We start from the raw sequence: 18431 nt of genomic DNA on the forward strand, positions 1-18431 counted from the left end.
TGCAAGTTTTGGACAAGTGGCCATCATCATGACTAGTGCTCCAGTGTGCCACTTGTCACATGCATCTGATGAGAAGTTCGTTGCACTGTCTACAACATTTGTGATGTTACACTCCTGATGTGAACAAGTGAAATCGTGATAAGTGATGACGAACTGCCAGAGTTTTTTTGTTTGTAGGGTTCAGTGCAACTTAGTGATAGGCACTTGGCAGTAACATAGAATTGTTTGTGGAATTAGGTTTCCTTGCATATCTGCAATGCTAGCTGCAGATATCTGTATAAGGGAATCAATCTATTGTATTTTCACTGGAAACTAGAACTGATACTAAACTTTTCTGATTGTATTTTTTTTTCTTTCAGGGAGAATTCATTTCACCTGATCGGATTGAAAGTGTTTACAGTATGATGGACTACATTGCAACAATATTTGTTACAGGGTGTCCAACCCAGGTGATAATCCTTCTTTTTCTTTATTTATTTTGCACATCATGCTGCATAATGCTTCAAGGGTGCTGTTTAGCAACATCGTGAAAGGATACTAGGAGCAAACATTATTGTATCATAGTCTTAAAACTCTTACTGTCTTAAAAACTCTTACTGTGTTGTCAGCTGAAAAATATGTTTCTATTGGAGAAAGTCACAAAAAAGAAATCTGAACTACCAATTCTAAATTTCTTTTGTGATCGTGCCACTGCTGCATGATGCCCAGTTTTGCAGGATTGGGTGCATTCGTGGACAAATGCTACCTTGTTTATTTGTGTAATGAAATACAATTCCCTTTTAAGAGTTGATGAGTTTGAGTTGAGAGTTCAAGAGCATCGAGATTAAGCTTGGTCAGATGTTGCTGCAATCCTTGAAATCAGGAAAAATCTGAATGTCGTGCTATGTTCGACTTTTCACTTTCATGTTGCTCTCTGGCATTCCAAACCTGTGTTCTTAATAATACTGACCTATGTATGTATGTATGTATGTATGTATGTATGTATGTATGTATGTATGTATGTATGTATGTATGTATATTTTTTTAAGTTAATCCACCATGATGACAATTTTTTGTTAGTTTCCCGTTGAAGGCATATAATGGTTGGCTTCCTTAAAAGGTGCATTGCAGTTATCCAGCTATGAAAACTTCTGATTTTACAGAATAGTTGCTGCCTCTATGAATAAGTGGGGTGGGTACCAGTAGAGAAGAAAACAGACATAGTTAAATAGTGAGGCCATTCTATGATAGTTAAGAACATGTTTCGGGGCCCCTTAAAAGGGCCCCTCACCAGGCCACATAGCAAGTTTTGGTTATACGCTAGAAGTTGTTTGTGCCCTCTAAGGAGTGTTCCACCACATCAATTTCTCAAATTAGTTCATTAATAGCAGAGACAAATACTTGAAGTGCCGCGAACACATGATTTCAGCAGGCGAGCGTCACCGCCAACATAGACATATAGACACTCTCTCAACTTTCCCAGTCTAGCCTCCGCAAGCGAAATTCCTTCCCTGCGTTCTCCCATACCACAGCCGGAGGATCATGTGACGAACACGTCACGAGCCCTGCTGCCTCCTTTTTTTCTCTCTCTTTCGCGTTTTTGCTGAGTGGCGCACTTCTGGTGACGGCCTCACATGCAAGCTGCTGCGTTTGTCTCGTTTCGCACAGCAGATTTTGCGCACTCTGCACGAGAACACCTGATTAGCAGTATAAGTCAGTGCCACAGTCACGAGCACCGAGGCAGATGCAAGATGACGAAAGAGCATGATCGCAGCGCTGAAACACAGTAGAAAATTACATTGTTTCGTTCTTTGCGACTACACGACCTGGGAACAAGCAGACGAAACGGAAGTACATCTCTCTTGCTACGGTACAGAGTAAAACAAAAACATGCAGACATTTGGTTTGTATGTTTTATTATTTCTCTAAACCTTAATTGGTCTATTGAAGCAGCAGATTAAACAACTAACTGATGTTGCCTTGAATAATTCTCTAAGTCATGTGTCGCTGTGAGTGACGTCACACACCGCCATGTATGTAGGCGCACTTGTGCAATTAGCGTCCACTTTGCAGCTCAGAGCACAGCGCCCACAAGGAGAAGGGCAAACAATGTTTGGTTCGAAATTTAAGTTCTTTCCGCAGTGCATAGGGATGTAATACTTAGCAGAGACGATCATTAGTGCGCATTGTATTCACTATGCTTGTCAGCTCAAAAGGGCCAGACTTGGTGAGGGGCCCTTTAAATGTTTTTTATTTTCTCAAGTTTCGCTATATCTGTAAGCTTCAAGATCATTTCGGTCTAAATTTTAGATTATTCGCACCAAGTTTGTAACTCCACAACACTGTACCAAAAACAGATGTAGCATTTCTGTGCATGGCATCTGTTGAAACATTAAAGCAGAAAAATCAAATGTGTTAGTTTACAATTTACCTGAATTCGTTACTTTGTTTTCGTGAATTTTCCTGAAGTCTTGTTCATAAGTGTGTAAAGCATCGATTTTGTTTACTTCAAATGTCATAATAAACAAGCTTACAGAATTGCACGATTTGCTTTTTGGTGCAGAGTTATAAGTGTCATAAACTTAAAAATGAAGCAAGAAAATAGAAAATTTCCTCCCGACATTAAGGAAAGTTTTTAATGGTGATGAACATCATCAAATTCATTGCAGAGAATTCCAAACAAAACTATTTCCTCGTGACCACATATAGATAAGAGTTCGAAGATAAGGCATTCCCGGATGACTGCAACAAAATTTCAGACCGTGTGACAAGCCTAGCTTCATATGGTGTAGATAGAGAGCAGCCTGCTTGCAAGATTTTATATTTGGATACCAGCTCGATGTGTCATGGAAAGGTAGCAAGGATAGATGCTCTTGACGCTAAAACTGAAATTTCACTGCTACACTACCACTCGCCTGAAATCATGCAGTGCCCATGACATTGAGAAACATCGCAATGCCATGACCTCCACAATCACGCTATGCCTGCACTGTGCTGAAGATCTCTGAGGCCATGTCCTGGGATTTAAGATAACTGCACTATTGCCAACCCTGCAGCTTTGCCAAGATTGCTTCGATAGCATATACCACTCATTTATAACCATGACTACAAACAGTGCAAGAAAGGCGACAGACAGTGAAAGGCACAACACAGGCGCTTCCGAAAATGTACTTAGTACTAGTCTAGTCTTCCAAACAAGTACCAACTCGCCCAGCTCTCAATTCTTCAGCAGTTCATTTATAACCAATTTAGCCAGAGTGTAAATTTGTTGCAGTTAGCCCTTCAGTGTGCACTGCAATTGTTGTCATCATCATCTGGTTATTTATATCCACTGCAAGATGAAGGCCTCTCCCAGATATATCCAATTACCCATGTCTTGTGCTAGCTGACCCAATCTTATGCTAGCAAATTTCCTAATTACATCACACCACCTATGCCGTCCTCGACTGCGCTTCCCTTCTCTTGGCACCCATTCTGTAACTGTTATCGACCACCAGTTATCTGCCCTACACATTATGTGGCCTGCCCGAGCTCCATTTCTTCCTCTTAATGTCAACTAGAATATTGCCTACGCCCATTATTCTCTAATCCACATCGCTGTCTTCTTGTCTCTTAATGCTAAGCCGAACATTCTCCGTTCCATCGCTCGTTGCGCACATACGGCAGGCATTACCAAGTCGTGACCGATTTCCTACCTCTATCCTTGAAAATAAAAGTCTGCAATCATTGCATTCTACCAGTACTAAAACATTGGGCAGAAACTTGGAAGTTAACAGAGAAGCGTGAGACAAAGCTGCACCTGTAGCAGCCCCTTAATACCTGCTTTCTTTTTTTTTTTTTTTGTTCCAAATATGCAGTCCTTTTGTGTTGCCATTGTTATTCCTCATGAGGAGCCTCTCAGGGACCTTGCTGCTTCGTGTGGTCTCAACAAGAAAGCACCTCTATCTGAAATCTGTAAAAATCTGGTAAGTGAAGAATACCTTTAGGTTGTTTTGTATGCTGCATAAAAGGAAGAGATTATTATTATTATTATTATTATTATTATTATTATTATTATTATTATTATTATTATTATTATTATTGATGCTTATTATCAAGATATAGTGGCTTTAAACTATTTTTTCTGACTGGAGAATGTTGTGTCTGCATTCAACCTACAGACTGTGCGCAAAACCTTGCTGAAGGAGATGCAAAAACATGGGAAAGAAAGTGGCTTGAGCTCTCTGCATCAGGTAAGGAAAGTTTTGCTGCATGTTGTTTTATCAGTCATGTTAGTTAATGTACAGTACTGAAGCACTGATTATAATTTCACAATCTTGCACACACACACACACACTATAATTGTTTCATTAGCATTAACCTTTTAAGGGATCTTCACGACCACAGTTTGTCATGAGTGATTGCCACTTCTTAGCTTATGACAAGCCTACCTCTGGCAGTAGTCATTTTATCATCATGAATTTTATTGTATGATAATTTTTACACTATTTACACACATAGTTTTGTGTTATAATCATGTTATTAAAGCACATCATGTAAAAACAATGAGCCATTATGGTAGTGTTCTCGGAAAAAAAATAATGAACCCTTAAGAGGTTAAGGGACTATACCATGTGCTTCAGCAAAGGCTAATTCTTAATATAATATATTGCTGGGCTAGTTCGTTCATTTTTGCGTGGAATAATAAGCACAATCTTTCAACGGAACAGTGAGACAGACAAGGGACAGGCGCCTGTCCCTTGTCTGTCTCACTGTCCTGTCTAATGTTTCCACTTATTATTCCATGCATTAATACTTAAAATCTCTGCAGTGGAGATAAAAAGGTTATTTTTTTGTTACACATAATTTGTGCTCGTACACATTAAAAATAAAAACCATGTGTGTGTTACATTTGAGGATGCATTATCGTCGGCATAGAGTATAAATACATTATACACAGGAAAAAATACACAGAAGGATGCAGGTCATAAACTTGGTTGCAGAGTTGGTTCGTACAGAGGTCAACACACTTGTCTAGAACACAGAGCTTGAGCCGACCACCAGGTCGGGGAAATCAACGGAAACTAGTAAATTTAGTCACACAACCTCACATTCAGCCGATTTTGTGCCACATGTCACCTTCAGATATTGTCAGCGCAGTCCTGAGAACGTGGTTCGCACATATTAGAGAAGTCTGTTGACCTCTGTACTTGCCCATGAAATTTCTTAAAGTTCTTTTTGAGTCTTTGTACAGTCTGCTTAAAAGGGATGCCAAAGACTAACTCTAGTTTAATCTGGTAAAGTATTCTTTGATTAGTGCTAGTTCATTACTAGTAGAGAAAATGGAGAACAAACCTCTTTCATTGAATTTCACACCAAAGCCTCAGTGCCAGTACGTCATTTTGACATCATGTATTTCATGGTAATTTTCTTGTACTTGCGCCATGTTTCATTTGGCACAAAAAAAAAAAAAATAAGTTATGAGCATGCTAGGTTGATGAACTTGCATCACACAAGGACAGATAAAAAAAGGAACCAGTACTGGTGTTCTGTCTACTTCTTTTTCTCTGTCTTTTGAGCACTGTAGATTACTGTGAGTGCTCTACACTGTAGTAGTGTAGAGCACTGTAAAGGAGTAAGTTTATCTAGGTCAATTACTCACAGGGGACCACGATCATGAGAAAGAAATTTACAGAAGAATAAAATTGGGCTGGAGTGCATACAGCAGGCATTACCAAATCCTGACTGGGTGCTTACCACTGTCGTTGAAAAGAAAAGTGTACAATCATTGCATTCTACCGGTGCTAACATATGGGGCAGAAACTTGGAGGTTAACAAAGAAGCTCGAGAACAAGTTAAGGACCGCACAAAGAGCAATGGAACGAAAAATCTTAGGACTAATGTTAAGAGACAGGAAGAGAGCGGTGTGGATCAGAGAACAAACGGGGACAGCTGATATTCTAGTTTACATTAAGAGAACAAAATGGAGCTGGGCAGGCCATGTAATGCGTAGGATGGATAACCGGTGGACGATTAGGGTTACTGAATGGATACCAAGAGAAGGAAAGCGCAGTCGAGGACGGCATAAAACTAGGTGGAGTGATGAAGTTAGGAAATTCACAGGCGCAAGTTGGAATCAACTAGCGCAAGACAGGGGTAATTGGAGATCGCAGGGAGAGGCCTTCGTCCTGCAGTGGACATAAATATAAGCTGCTGCTGCTGATGATGATGACCAGTTATGCTGACAAATTAATTTAGAGTGCAGTGTAGTTCTTCCTCGCCTATCAGTGACCACCTAAGTCGCCTTTTGGCGCTGATGCAAGCAATTGTGCATGCATCAAAGCTAAAGCACTGATGAAAATAATTGTTTAATGGGGCCCTGGGAACCGCCTCTCGGGCTTGGTGAAATAATATAGTCCGCGGGTACCATACGCTGCTGGACATGTAAACATATCGAAACAGAGAGACGAAACCTTTTGCAGAACTTATACAAATTACACATACCGTTACACCCTGCCTTAGTTTTAGGAGATGATGCACTAGTGCCATTACCAGACCTTTTTAAATTTCTAGAAGTCACTGGCTATCTAAACAGGCTATAGACAAACACAGCCTTTGCTGTTTTAAAATTTTTATTCATAACACCTTGTGTTTGGCGCAGCATAGCCTTAGTCGCTTTTTCGCCAATAAACCCCAATTAACTAACTAACCATACGCTGCTGTGAACATCTAAGCCAAGCTTTGCTGTCGTACGCGGTGCGTGGAGCTCGCAAGCGGAGCATAATTTCACCGTTCTCTCAAACGCTCTCTTTTCAACAGAAGCGATGTTCCTCACTCTTTTCTGGATGCTTCATTTCGTAATAAAGCAGATTCCCATATCCGGCTACTATTGGTAACCGCGGCCGTCGCGGGGTGCCCCCACGAGTCCACTAGTTAAGCGCACTGCAGCTCACTGAGGACGACCGCATTTGGCTTACGTGTAGAGTGTCGTAGGCACCAAAATTGGAAGTTGTGGCATCTACATCCAAAATGAAATTTAAACTGCATGCCACGGTGACATTTAGAAGGCAGAGCGTTGTGGCCGCGCCCCACTCCACCGTAGCCTTCACAGTGCAAGGCATTGAAGAAGGAACAGGAGCACAGCAATGTCAGAACTCCATTTCTGCTGAACGCATTGAAGTATACTTTTTGCAGCAAAGTATTTCTGAAGTAGCCTGGCCGTGACGGCCGCATTTCGATGGAAGCGAAATGCAAAAACGCCCGTGTGCTTGCGCTGTAGTGCACGTTAAAGAACCCCAGGTGGCCAAAATTAATCCGGAGCCCTCCACTACGGCATGCCTCATAATCAGAACTGGTTTTGGCACGTAAAACCCCAGGAAGAAGCCTATTTTCACTTGAAATGCCTTTCTCCACTTTGATAAAAAGTGGTTCAGGGCCCCTTTAAAAAGTGTTGTATACATCTTGACACTTATAGCTGAACCTTTGCAGCAAATTGAATATGTGGATATCATATTTGTGGAAGGAATTGTAACATACAGTCTCTCATAAGCGTCTGGGTGTTTGCTCTCGGTGCCATGCATTCGTCATGTAGCAGCTAGGTTACTTCTCGAGCAGGTTTTACATCAGGCGTACTTTTCAATTGGCAGAATGGCTGCTTTTCAGTATTTAATATTTGATATTTTGATGTAATTGATGTAATATTTTTTCACATGTAATATTTGATGTTCGCATATCTGATGTTCATGTAGAAAGTTCACACATTGATTCCACATTTTACAAGCTTAACAAAACTCATCGAGAATTGAAAATTCCAAATTGGTCCTTCTGCTGTATCCTTTTAATGATTGTGAAGTTGCAAGAAATGTGAGTAAACAAAACTTTCAATGGACACAATTAAATTGTCCCTGAAGTGGATATAGATGTCAACATGCTGTGTCACAATCAATGACATCACGGGGTAGCTGGTGTGGAAACGTCAAGGTGGCATTGACCCATATTTGCCTTCGAGTCTTTTCCTGCTTACCGAGCCTCCTGTCTCGGTAAGAGTAGCCTTGATATCACAGAAGCACGGTTTATTAATACAGCTTAATATTTCTCTTTAGCTAAAGGTCACACAGATTTCATTCCTAACATTTGTTTATATTTATTTATATTCATTATCAACATTCATACTTATGCCCAACAAATGCAGGATACTAAATGGGGCTTAACTCTTTCCTTGCATGTCATACAAAATTGTTCAATTTAAACACTGACTGTAGATTTTACATATCTAGTTTACAGAAACCATTTGGTATTTGTTATTTTTACATGTAAACTGAAAATTTTCCAGGCTCACAATGTGCACCTGCACATAGAGAACGACCTTCTTGCCTCTGGACTTGTGACAAACACGCTGAAGCTCAAGCGAAATGTTGCACGACAGCAATTTGCAAACGCCATCCAAGACCTGTACAGTGAAGGCCAGCTTCTCAGCACATGACACCACAGTGGCGTCAACCCCCAAAAGTGGTCGGTGCATTGAAGATGGTCAAAACATTCAGATTGGACTGTTGCAAACAGCATATTTGCTGACCTTTATTAGGTACTGCTGTGGTCCACCACAGTCAGTCATTGTTTTTGCTTGTAACTGCTCCAAACTGGCACTTAAATGGACACTATGTGCAAATGTTAAAAGCAAGCTAAAATGACACATTAGTGTTCCAAAATGCACAAGGCATTGCTTTCACAAAGTGCCTCTTGCAAGTGAGAAAATGAAGTAAATGTAATAATGTCCCATACATGGTTGACAAACAGTGTCTAAACACTGACAGCAAAAAGGTAATTACGTTGGATGTCAACATGACAGTAAAACAAAGCGCACTTTTGTCAACCTAATCAGATTTTTCTACAGAGGGACTGAACACACGTTTTGATGTTTCTAGAAGTGCAATATAACAGTCTAGACTGATTGATCATTTGCCAATAGTGTTCCTTTAATTTTGTAGCAGCAGTTATGCACGTGCAAGTTTGCTTTCACGGTATCATACTCAGCTGGCGAGATTTACACCTTAAGATGGTTACATCTTGTTGCCCTTGTGACTGTGAACAGAAACGCTACGGCATTAACAAGGAACAAAGATCTCTGCAGTTCACTGTGTAGACTGCTGATACTATAAGGATTACATCATGTCGACAGGCATTAGAGTAGTATTGCTTGAAATGCTCCAGTGGCAGCTATTATCGCCACTCCGTTTTGCACACTTGAGTGCACATTCTTTTGCCCTGCCATTACCTGCCATGCTTGCTAGGATGTTTTGTACCAGGGCCATAAAAATCAAAAGCTTTTTCCACATATGTGGGGCACAGTTTTTTAAATGTTTGGAAGGTGCTGGTGGAGCAGATATATGTTTTGAGCGGCTTTATAAAACTTATATTTACTCAATTGCCTGTTATTTTACAAACAGACAAAGAGCAGACTATTTGTTGTTTTAAATATATACATTTGCACTGTGCAATGTGAATACAATGGCCCCAAATTCCTTGTGACAGCCTGTTTATTTAAGTGCTACACAGTATTTTAATTCTTGTTGTACATGTGTGCCTAAAAACTATAATGTGGTGTATTTTTTTAACGCTTTTTCTGCTGGTGCATAAATAACCAACTCCGACACATTTAGTCTTTTCACAAAATGAAACTGTTTGAGGCGTGGTTTAGGCATTTGAGAATATGTTATCCGGGCATCCTGACATTGTTGAGCACCATGGTTCGTACAAGTATGAGTATATGGAAATGGGATTGCCAAGAAAATCTGGAAATTTTCTTGCAGGCAAGGCACACAGCCCAAAAAAACTGAGGCATGCTGTACATAATCTGTACAGCATGCCTGCAGTTTGCAAGCTCCATGCTTACGGGAAATCCAATTTTCCTGGCTCCCTTGTTCCCCGAGCTTTTAAGGATAGTTATACATAATGCATGCACATATACCGTATAGACTCGTGTAAGGACCACAGTTATTTTTCACAATTATGATGTGCAGTCTATGGACGGGCCTGAACCTTTTGGTCAAACTGGTGCTGGCGCAGCCAGCAACTTGTGCACACCCTGTATCCCCAGATGTAGCATTGCACCAGAGGTCAACGTGCAGCTCTTGCCATCTAGTAACGGCACGTGGAAGTAGACAGCATGCGAAAATTTGCTGACCTGCGCACTCGACATCAGGGCACCGAATGCGCCTGCTTCTCCTATATAATTTTTTTCTCCCCCCCCCCCAAACTTTGGACTGCCAAGTTGGGGGTGAAGCCCTTACACGAGTCTATACAGTACATTCTTTTCATGCTATGCAGTTCTAAACTGACATCAAGTGCAAATCATTTAGTGCAATAGTATTCTTTCTATACAAGTGCATTGCATTTTTTTTCCCACAAGCTCCGAACTTAAAATAATAAAAAAAGATTGTGATACAGAAACTGTCTGCTTGAATGAGATCCTTGCATTTTCCTGGTTGTTCTTCAATGTGGAGCCAGTATAATGTGCCGCAAGAAAAATACAATTATGGATTACTGGTTAAAAAGAAAATGTGCATACAACTTGTTGGCTATTCGAATGGTATTATATGCAAGGTAGCTTTTATTTTATATATTGTAAATTATTATGTTTCAAACCTAATTCGAGGCTCTGACAGACGTTGCGTTGCATTTACATTTGATATCGACCACACTGTTATCACTCTCCATTGGAGATCCAGTAATAAATAGTCCACGTCAGTTTGTTGTGGTGAGCCCTGGTCAAGAGGATGGGCAGTTTAGCGCCACCCTGATGTTATACAATATAATTGACACGAGTGCATTTCTTTCATCTCCTGCACTGTAGACAGTCATTAATTACTATTAGCCAGTCAGTCCTTACATTTTAGTACTGACATTGTTGAACACTCACATATGTAGGACCTTTTAGAGCATTTTAATTTTCCTGCTTATGCAGATTTACTGAACTGCGCACAAATACCATCCGCTGTGCTAGGCTAGTACCTAGAAAAAATGCAATGTGATGAAAAGTGTGAACTCATACTTCCCGGTGACATAGATGTGTAGCCTCATGTTGCTTCATTATGCACTTCTAGCTGTTTTTACTGATGTCCTGTGATCTGTACATAACACTCCTTCGACACTGTTTGTAATAAAAAGTGCTTCCTGAATCGCTGACACTGGGGAGTTTTACCGTGTTCTTGGAGGATGTCAGACTGAGACTGAAATTATGTTCATTGTTCTAGGTGCAGCAAATGTAAATTTCCACCAAGCTTAATTCCTCCATGCTTTCTTCAGTTTAACTGTTGACTTAGGGAAAAGCTAAAGCTCCATACGGCCTGACAAACCTCATCACGCTACCAGTTATATTCAGGCACTGAAATGTCTGAGATTTGATAGCTTTGCACAAGCATATAGATATAGAGGCTGCCAGATTGGACGTCAACAGCAACATAACACTGAATGCAGTCGCTCCTGTTTTGCAGCAGCACCAGCCAGCACACTCTAGGCTTGGTTACATAGACAACATGTAAAAGGACACAAAAGAGAGCTAAATAGTTTAGACTGATAAAGTATTTTTTTTTTTTTAGAAGTGCATCTCTGTTTTGCAGTAACGGGTTGATTATGAGGAGAAAATGAAAAACAAGGTTTAATTTTTGTAATCTTGTGCTCAAACTTCAGCACCAGTATATTAGTGTGATGTCATGGATTTCAAAAGTATTTTTTAGCCTTTGGACTTTGCAAGTTTCAATAACTTTTACTCAGTCACAGTCTGTGGCTCTTCAGCAATACAATGTGGTCCACATTTACCTATATAACGTTAACAGGGCCCGCACAGATGCCATCAAAATTAATGGCATCATGGCAACCTGGGAGCATCATGGGAGCTTTGCAAGGCGGTAGTGCAACCAGTATTTAGCTTTTGTGTCTTTTCGGGTTAGTGCAGGTTAGTGCATAGCAGTTAGTGTCAGAGCTGGCGCTCTATCTGGCTCGCCCATTGGCTCAGAGCTGGCGCTCTATCTAGATCGCCCACTGACTCCTGTGGAGCGTGTTTGAGGGCGCTACTTTTTGATGCGAATGGACAGTTAGTCACGTGGCATTTTTCATTTTTCACAGGCTATCTTTACCAGCCAAGAAAAATTAACAGGCAAGAAGTACCTGGCTGAAAAACTGCCAGCTTTAAGTTTCTTTTTCGATTTCCTACAAATTCAACGGCAGGACGGCATTCAGAGCACTAATTAAAAAACTGGCTAATTGCAACTAATTATTAAATTGAAAGGTTTCGACAACAAAATTATTGGCAGCTGCTCTATTCGACTGTGAACATTATGCACTTGGTTATCTTCGCGTAGAATGGCCAGCCTTTCTTAAAAACACGGATGCATGATAGCTGGGACACCCGGTATACAACTCAAATTTTTCCTTGGTGTCCCTTCGAAAGACAACAGTATATTGTATTCGAGACTTGTTTGCACTGACATTATGACACCAGGTCTTGAAAAGACAGCAGCTTTAATGTACTTAAAGAGGAGGCCCAAGTCCATTTTAGGTCCAAATTCTATTACAGGTCCAAGGTTTATTTTCCTATTCAAATAGACGTAACATGCATAAATGCTATAGGAGCCAGCGGTGGCCAGGAGGCACTATGGCAGTTTGAGTGTTCCAACTAAAATATGCCGATACGTCTTGTAGGGAAAGCCTGGTGCTCCAACTGCTCCATTGAGCAGTTGGAGCACCAGCTGAGCAACACCCACCTGGATGACCCCAGCACAAGCTGGTGGACAGGGCAAAGAGGTCTGCTCGGCGTCAAGGCTTCTTGGACTAAGGGAGGCCTCCCATCATAGGGCGAAAACAACATTCTGCTCAATAAAAGTTTATTAATCATCGTCAACCTCTGCTGTATTACAGTGCTGCTATCTGTGCATGAAGTTTGAGCGCTAATGGCTTATTAGGACTACTGCAGAACCAATATGAATCAAATTTGCCACACTTCAAAGAGAAAGCAAGAGTTCTATCAACTGTGGAAAGCTCAATTGTGATTTAGGATTCATAGCTTTCCCCCAAAAAATGGTGTTTAAAAAAAATAAATGGAAGCACAGGTTTATAAATCCATAATGCTGCACCATAAACAAATGTTGCTGTTCTGTAAAGTGCATCTCTTATTGCATCTGAAGCATACAAATGTGACGGTTTGCAGCCTACATTAAATTGTTTACAAGGATTTTGCACATCTTACAAGCAAAATAGTGATACATTTCACAGAGATGTATAATAAATCAATGTTGTTCACTTCAGATGTCTCAATAGATGCAGTTCACAGAACTTGGGGCATATCTCTGTCCCACAACAACCATGTGTCTTGATTGCCTTATCTTTTTATCTTTCTTGAAAAGTCTGGACCCATTGCTTTCCTGTGAAGAATGCTACATCACTCTGATAATGTGCAATGTTGTTTGCAACCTGCATGTACCAGGCACATCGTGTTAGAGGACAGGTACGCAAGATGATTATTGTGGTGGGACAAAAATACCCCCCACAATATGCAAACTGTTTTTAGAGTGTAGAGTTCAAATGTTCATGCTGGTTTTGTATTGCAATTTACAAATTTAAAAAAAAAAAAAAAATCTGCTCTCCACAACGATGGATTATAACTTTTAGAGCGATAGCTCTACTACTCCAAGTATAAATGCAGAAAACGCCAGATTCCATAAATCTGACCTTCAAGCTCAGCCAAGTTCAAACTGGGACTTAGCCAGCCACTACTGGCGGCTGCTGCATACGCCACATGGGCGCCCATATCTTGAAAGCGATCTGCGATGTGTAAAAAGTGCGCGAAGTGTTGGTAGCTTCATATGTGCTGTGCTTTTGATGCTTAGTTGCGTTGAAACGAGACACAGAATAAAGGTCAATTCGCTCGCTGCTGCTGCTGCATCGAGAGCGTCAGTGTGTTGCCGACGGCACCGGACAGTGTGTAGGTCCTTTCCAAAAGCAAGCAAAACCGTGTTATCGCTCGACAAACTTGGTTTAACCGAGTTCAACCACGACAAATTCTTTATTTTAAGTGCAGCAAACTTGATCAAAATTTCAGCTGGATGCCAAGAAATGGTTCACTCTTTCCCATGTATTTCAACAGGAACTACCAAGGCAACGCTTCCTCTTGTAGCCTAGTCACACAAAGCACTTTGACAGATTGCAATCAACACCCTTCTACCACATGCAATACGGAGCCAATTGTGATTGAGAAATTCAATCTTTATCGCAAACGAAAGTGCCCTGTGCAACACCAATATTGACCAAGGGCATATCAAGTGTATTGGCTCTGCTGAGAGGAGCTGCTGCATTTGTTAGTGATGCCAGTGCCAAACTTCCTGTTCCTAGAATTTCATGCCCAAGAACAGCACAGCTACATATGGACTCCACTACATTTCTGCACATTGAAGACTTTTGCATTCAAAATGTGCAAGCTTCTAGGGCTCTTTTCATATCCTTATTCAAGTAAGCTAAGTTTCAGCAGATGCCAGCAAAATTTAACTGCCTGAATTCTAAGGATGCACCACCACCCTTTGCCAATAAGCCTCCACTAACAAGACCAAGCTCCGCACACCCAAGTGCAATCTACCTATCTCACTTGACTTGCTATCCAAACTTGACAGCAACTGATTTCACACTTAACTTCACACTTATTATGCTGCCTTGCAATATTTTGCAAATAAATATTTTCCCCTCTTTCAGCACACCTGGCACTCTTGCTTGCCTGGTTTTTTTTTGTCACAAGTGCACCTTACCACAGGCATAGTTGAGTGCCTCTAACAAAATGGAAAGTCTGTCCCAGTTCTACTGTGAACTGTGCGGTGCACAACCCTTACAGCAAAGTGACCTGAATACCGAAGGATTTCGGAGGCCCCAAGCACTTCCTTTATAAAGGCATTCGACTGCAATCATTTGCCAATCAGAAGTACCGGCAAACGATGCCATTTGTATTGAATGCAGGCCAAAAAGCAAGTTGCAAAATTTGTTTGAAAAGAGCAATAGCTTCGCTTGAACAAAAACGGGTCACTATACCATGGAAAGAACACCGAGGGAGAAGGAATTGCAGGCATTTCTTCTAAACACTTAACCCAAGCGCACACCTTTTATAGAATACACTCCTTTTAGCCACAGCACACAAGCAGCAGCAAACTTGGAACATCAGACTAATTTTTTGATCAGCAGCTGCTGTTGCCAATTTTGCCAGCCTTAGCAACTTTTAACAAACTTGCTAGAAGTATTCCCCTGGTGTCCTTTTAGCATCAGCAGACATCCAAGTGATTTCTAACATTTGTGAACATTTTTTGTAAAACCCACAACAGTAAAATTACACGAGCCCAAATAGCCTTGACAGATAATTCGGAGAGTTAAAGGTATGCTAGCCTGCATCTTATTTTGCCTTAAGCTTCCCTGAAGCACAATCTCTAAATGGGTCATGAACAACACAAACAACAGGAGGAAAGCGTTTATTTGTCTACTTCAGAGGAATGAAGCGAGAAGAATGTGTAGCACCAATACCGGGCCTACCATGCTTCACAGGCTTGTAGGTGATGCTGAACTCTCCAAGGTAGTGGCCAATCATTTCAGGCTGCAAGGGGAAAACCAGCCTTAGTGACACGCATGAAAGCAGCTATGTCCTTATCATTCTGGCACTATCATCAGATATGTGTTAGGTGTCCTCAGGTTTTTGTCGGTAGACCATCGTGAGAACAAAATCATCATTGAAGTGATCAAAGCCAGAAAACCACCAGTTATATATGTACTATAAACCAAAAAAGTTTATAGACCAAGGGATCTGACAAAAAGCTGAATATCTCCGCAGCCTCAAAACGCAGTCTGGTATTCCCATCTCCAGCCTGTACTGGTATATGCGAACATTGTGATGTACAAAACAGTACATGGCTACTTTTAAAGGCTGCTCGGATATTTAGCGTTTTCCGAGATCCCGTGGTCCGTAAACTTTCTTGGTCGATAGCACATAGGCAGCCAAAGCTGGATGAAGCCACATTATGAAATGTGGCAAGCAGTTTAATGGAAGGCAGCAGAACAATTTAACAACACACACACATGTTGGACTATATCACCAACATACTGTGGCAGTATAACAGACATGGCTTTGGAGCAGGGCACTACAACATTATCAAGAGTACTACACTTGATATAAAAGAAACAGCTTTACCATAAATATTGCTATGCATGCTTCCCAGCTTCAACACATTGTGGTCACATGGTAGCACGTAGATTTCAGTAAACAGAGTTGAAAATTGCCTTTGGCTTTATATTGTTTCATTTTTAGGCCCCTGACAAGCGGTCATTCCGTCACACCAATAAAATGCTGCAATGGCAACAGCACCTGAGACAACTCAGCCATTGCCTGCAAAGTACAAGCATGTGTGCTGAGCAGTACTGACGGCATCTCGCGGACATGTGGGCCTTTCAGTGACATGGCATGTTAACTGCAAATGGTGTATTGCTGGCTACTTTTTGCACATAATTTGCTGCAACATAAGGTGAGACATCCGAACTTCGCAGAACATCAATTTTTCAAGATGCTTGAAACTGGAAATGATGCCAACCTTAACCACACAGTTGCGAGGTCTTAAAGATGCACTGATTGAAACTTGCAGTTGGCTTAAGATACAGTAAATTCTGCCCATTAAACAGTGCAATTAAACAACAAAAGCTACCTTTTCTGACATAGGCAAGCTCGCCAACTTTTCACGTAATGAGCAGCCATGTGTACACAACAGCCACAGACTAAAGCTGCTGGGCTCGCAAAAATAATTTGACGCACCTTGATTTCAACCTGGTTGAAAGCCTTGCCGTTGTACACACCGACAATGGAGCCGACCATTTCGGGCACAACAAGCATGTCGCGCAAGTGAGTCTTCACGACTTCGGGCTTCTCAAGCGGCCCACACTCCTTCTTGGCGCGCCGCAGCTTCTTGATGAGCGCCAGCGGCTTGCGCTTCAGACCACGCGCGTAACGCCGCCGCGCACGGCAGTGCATCAATTCCATCAACTGCGTGCTGAAAGCAAAACAACGAAAAAATTTCAGTTACCACTACGGCGACGTGCATGGCTGTGCGCCAGCTGTGGGTTAAAGGGCAAGGCTACATGCATTCGTAGGATTTTGTTGAAATGCAGGTAATCAAAACGCCCTTAGAAGACTAACTTTCATGTCGAGCTAGCAAGTAGCTCAGTCTTCAAAGCCACCAAGAATGCGTTTCGTTTTCCTTGGATCTTTTGCCGCAATCACTGACTAAACCAAAAAATTCGAAAACACTGCATATGCGTCTCGACTGTCAGCATGAGAAGTTACGCCTTAATTCCGCTAACTTCTTGCGGCTGTGTCATTGCACAGCGCGAGAAAAATCGGCGTGTGCATTCAACTCACCTGGACATGTCAAGCAGTTGGTCCAGGTCAACTCCCCGGTACGTGTACTTACGGAAAGTACGCTTCTTCTTGGCCAACTCTTGCTGGTTTTCCTGCGAATGAAGGTGGCATAACGTCAGCTATTATCTGGAACATACAGTGACACGATGCCGACATCAACAGTTGGGTTCTCTCCGTTCAGGAGAATTTACATCAACAGGCCCGCGTTCGCTTAAGTCCAAATAAGCCAATTAATAAGCGCCCAGAAACTGAAATAGTCATGTTTCAAGATAACGCACTGCCTCCACGCTTCGTCCCCAACATTAGTTCTTGTAATAAACCACCATTTTAGTAGATTATTAAAGATTTGGAACTTACGTCCTCCATGGTGAATGAAGCGAAGTCCTGCACGATTGAAAAGGAAGGCCTAACACGCACGGAAGCGGAACCAGTGGTACGATGCGCGACTGTAGGGTCCTCTACCGGCTGGCGTATTTATATTTGCGCTACTAGAATACGGTCGAGTGGGACGAGCGGCTGGGGCGGCGCATGCTTTGCAGTGAGGCGCCCGATGTGGAAAAATACTGTGGCGGCGCTGCGGTCGAATTGGATTGCGCCGCATCAAGGTCGCGCCGTTGGAAACTGCTGGCGATACTGCTCGGCAGGTTCATTCGTACTACTTCGCGCGCTGGTATTTGCGTTCAGACCGCTCAAATGGGGTTCATAATTGCATATGACATGTATTTATGCCTTAAGAATAAATTTCTTTCTTTCTCTTCTTTATTTCATTTTTAATGCCACTCAGTGATTGCGCGTGCATTGCGGCCGCAATGTCGGCTTTCATTTTATGTTATTATACGGTTCCCTCTGGAGAACAAATATTTTTCTCGTTCTTCAAGCAGCATGTATCTCTCGTGGGTATTGTTGCCCATATAGTTTTCCATCAGTAGGTCTTGCGAAACGCAGACGAAGAAACTTATGTAATCGAATTCCTGCTTGCCACTTCAAACAAGTAAAGCATATATCTGCCCCATCCGGCGCCTTGTACTCAGATTTACGGGAA

General features: G+C 41.7%; 2 protein-coding genes across 4 annotated transcripts in view; one reads left to right on the forward strand and one right to left on the reverse strand.

Moving 5' to 3' along the window:
* Window positions 1–13259, forward strand: part of LOC119442848 (long-chain-fatty-acid--CoA ligase 5) — a 74581-nt gene extending 61322 nt beyond the window's left edge. For all 3 annotated transcript variants that reach the window (XM_049662423.1, XM_037707891.2, XM_037707893.2), the window contains 4 exons: window positions 360–449; window positions 3837–3944; window positions 4140–4211; window positions 8291–13259. In XM_049662423.1, the coding sequence (XP_049518380.1) occupies window positions 360–449; window positions 3837–3944; window positions 4140–4211; window positions 8291–8440 (420 nt within the window). In that variant the 3' untranslated portion in view covers window positions 8441–13259. The remainder of the gene's footprint in view (window positions 1–359; window positions 450–3836; window positions 3945–4139; window positions 4212–8290) is intronic.
* A 2183-nt stretch (window positions 13260–15442) lies between these two features.
* LOC119442849 (40S ribosomal protein S15) lies at window positions 15443–17875 on the reverse strand. Its single transcript, XM_037707894.2, has 4 exons — window positions 17747–17875; window positions 17390–17481; window positions 16787–17021; window positions 15443–15580 (listed from the first exon to the last, which is right to left on the reverse strand). Exons 1-4 carry the CDS (start codon window positions 17753–17755, stop codon window positions 15467–15469), a joined length of 450 nt encoding a protein of 149 aa, XP_037563822.1. The 5' UTR covers window positions 17756–17875; the 3' UTR covers window positions 15443–15466.
* Between the last annotated feature and the right edge of the window lie 556 nt (window positions 17876–18431).

Source organism: Dermacentor silvarum, chromosome 2, assembly GCF_013339745.2.
Source record: "Dermacentor silvarum isolate Dsil-2018 chromosome 2, BIME_Dsil_1.4, whole genome shotgun sequence".
In the NCBI taxonomy this organism is placed as follows: domain Eukaryota; kingdom Metazoa; phylum Arthropoda; class Arachnida; order Ixodida; family Ixodidae; genus Dermacentor; species Dermacentor silvarum.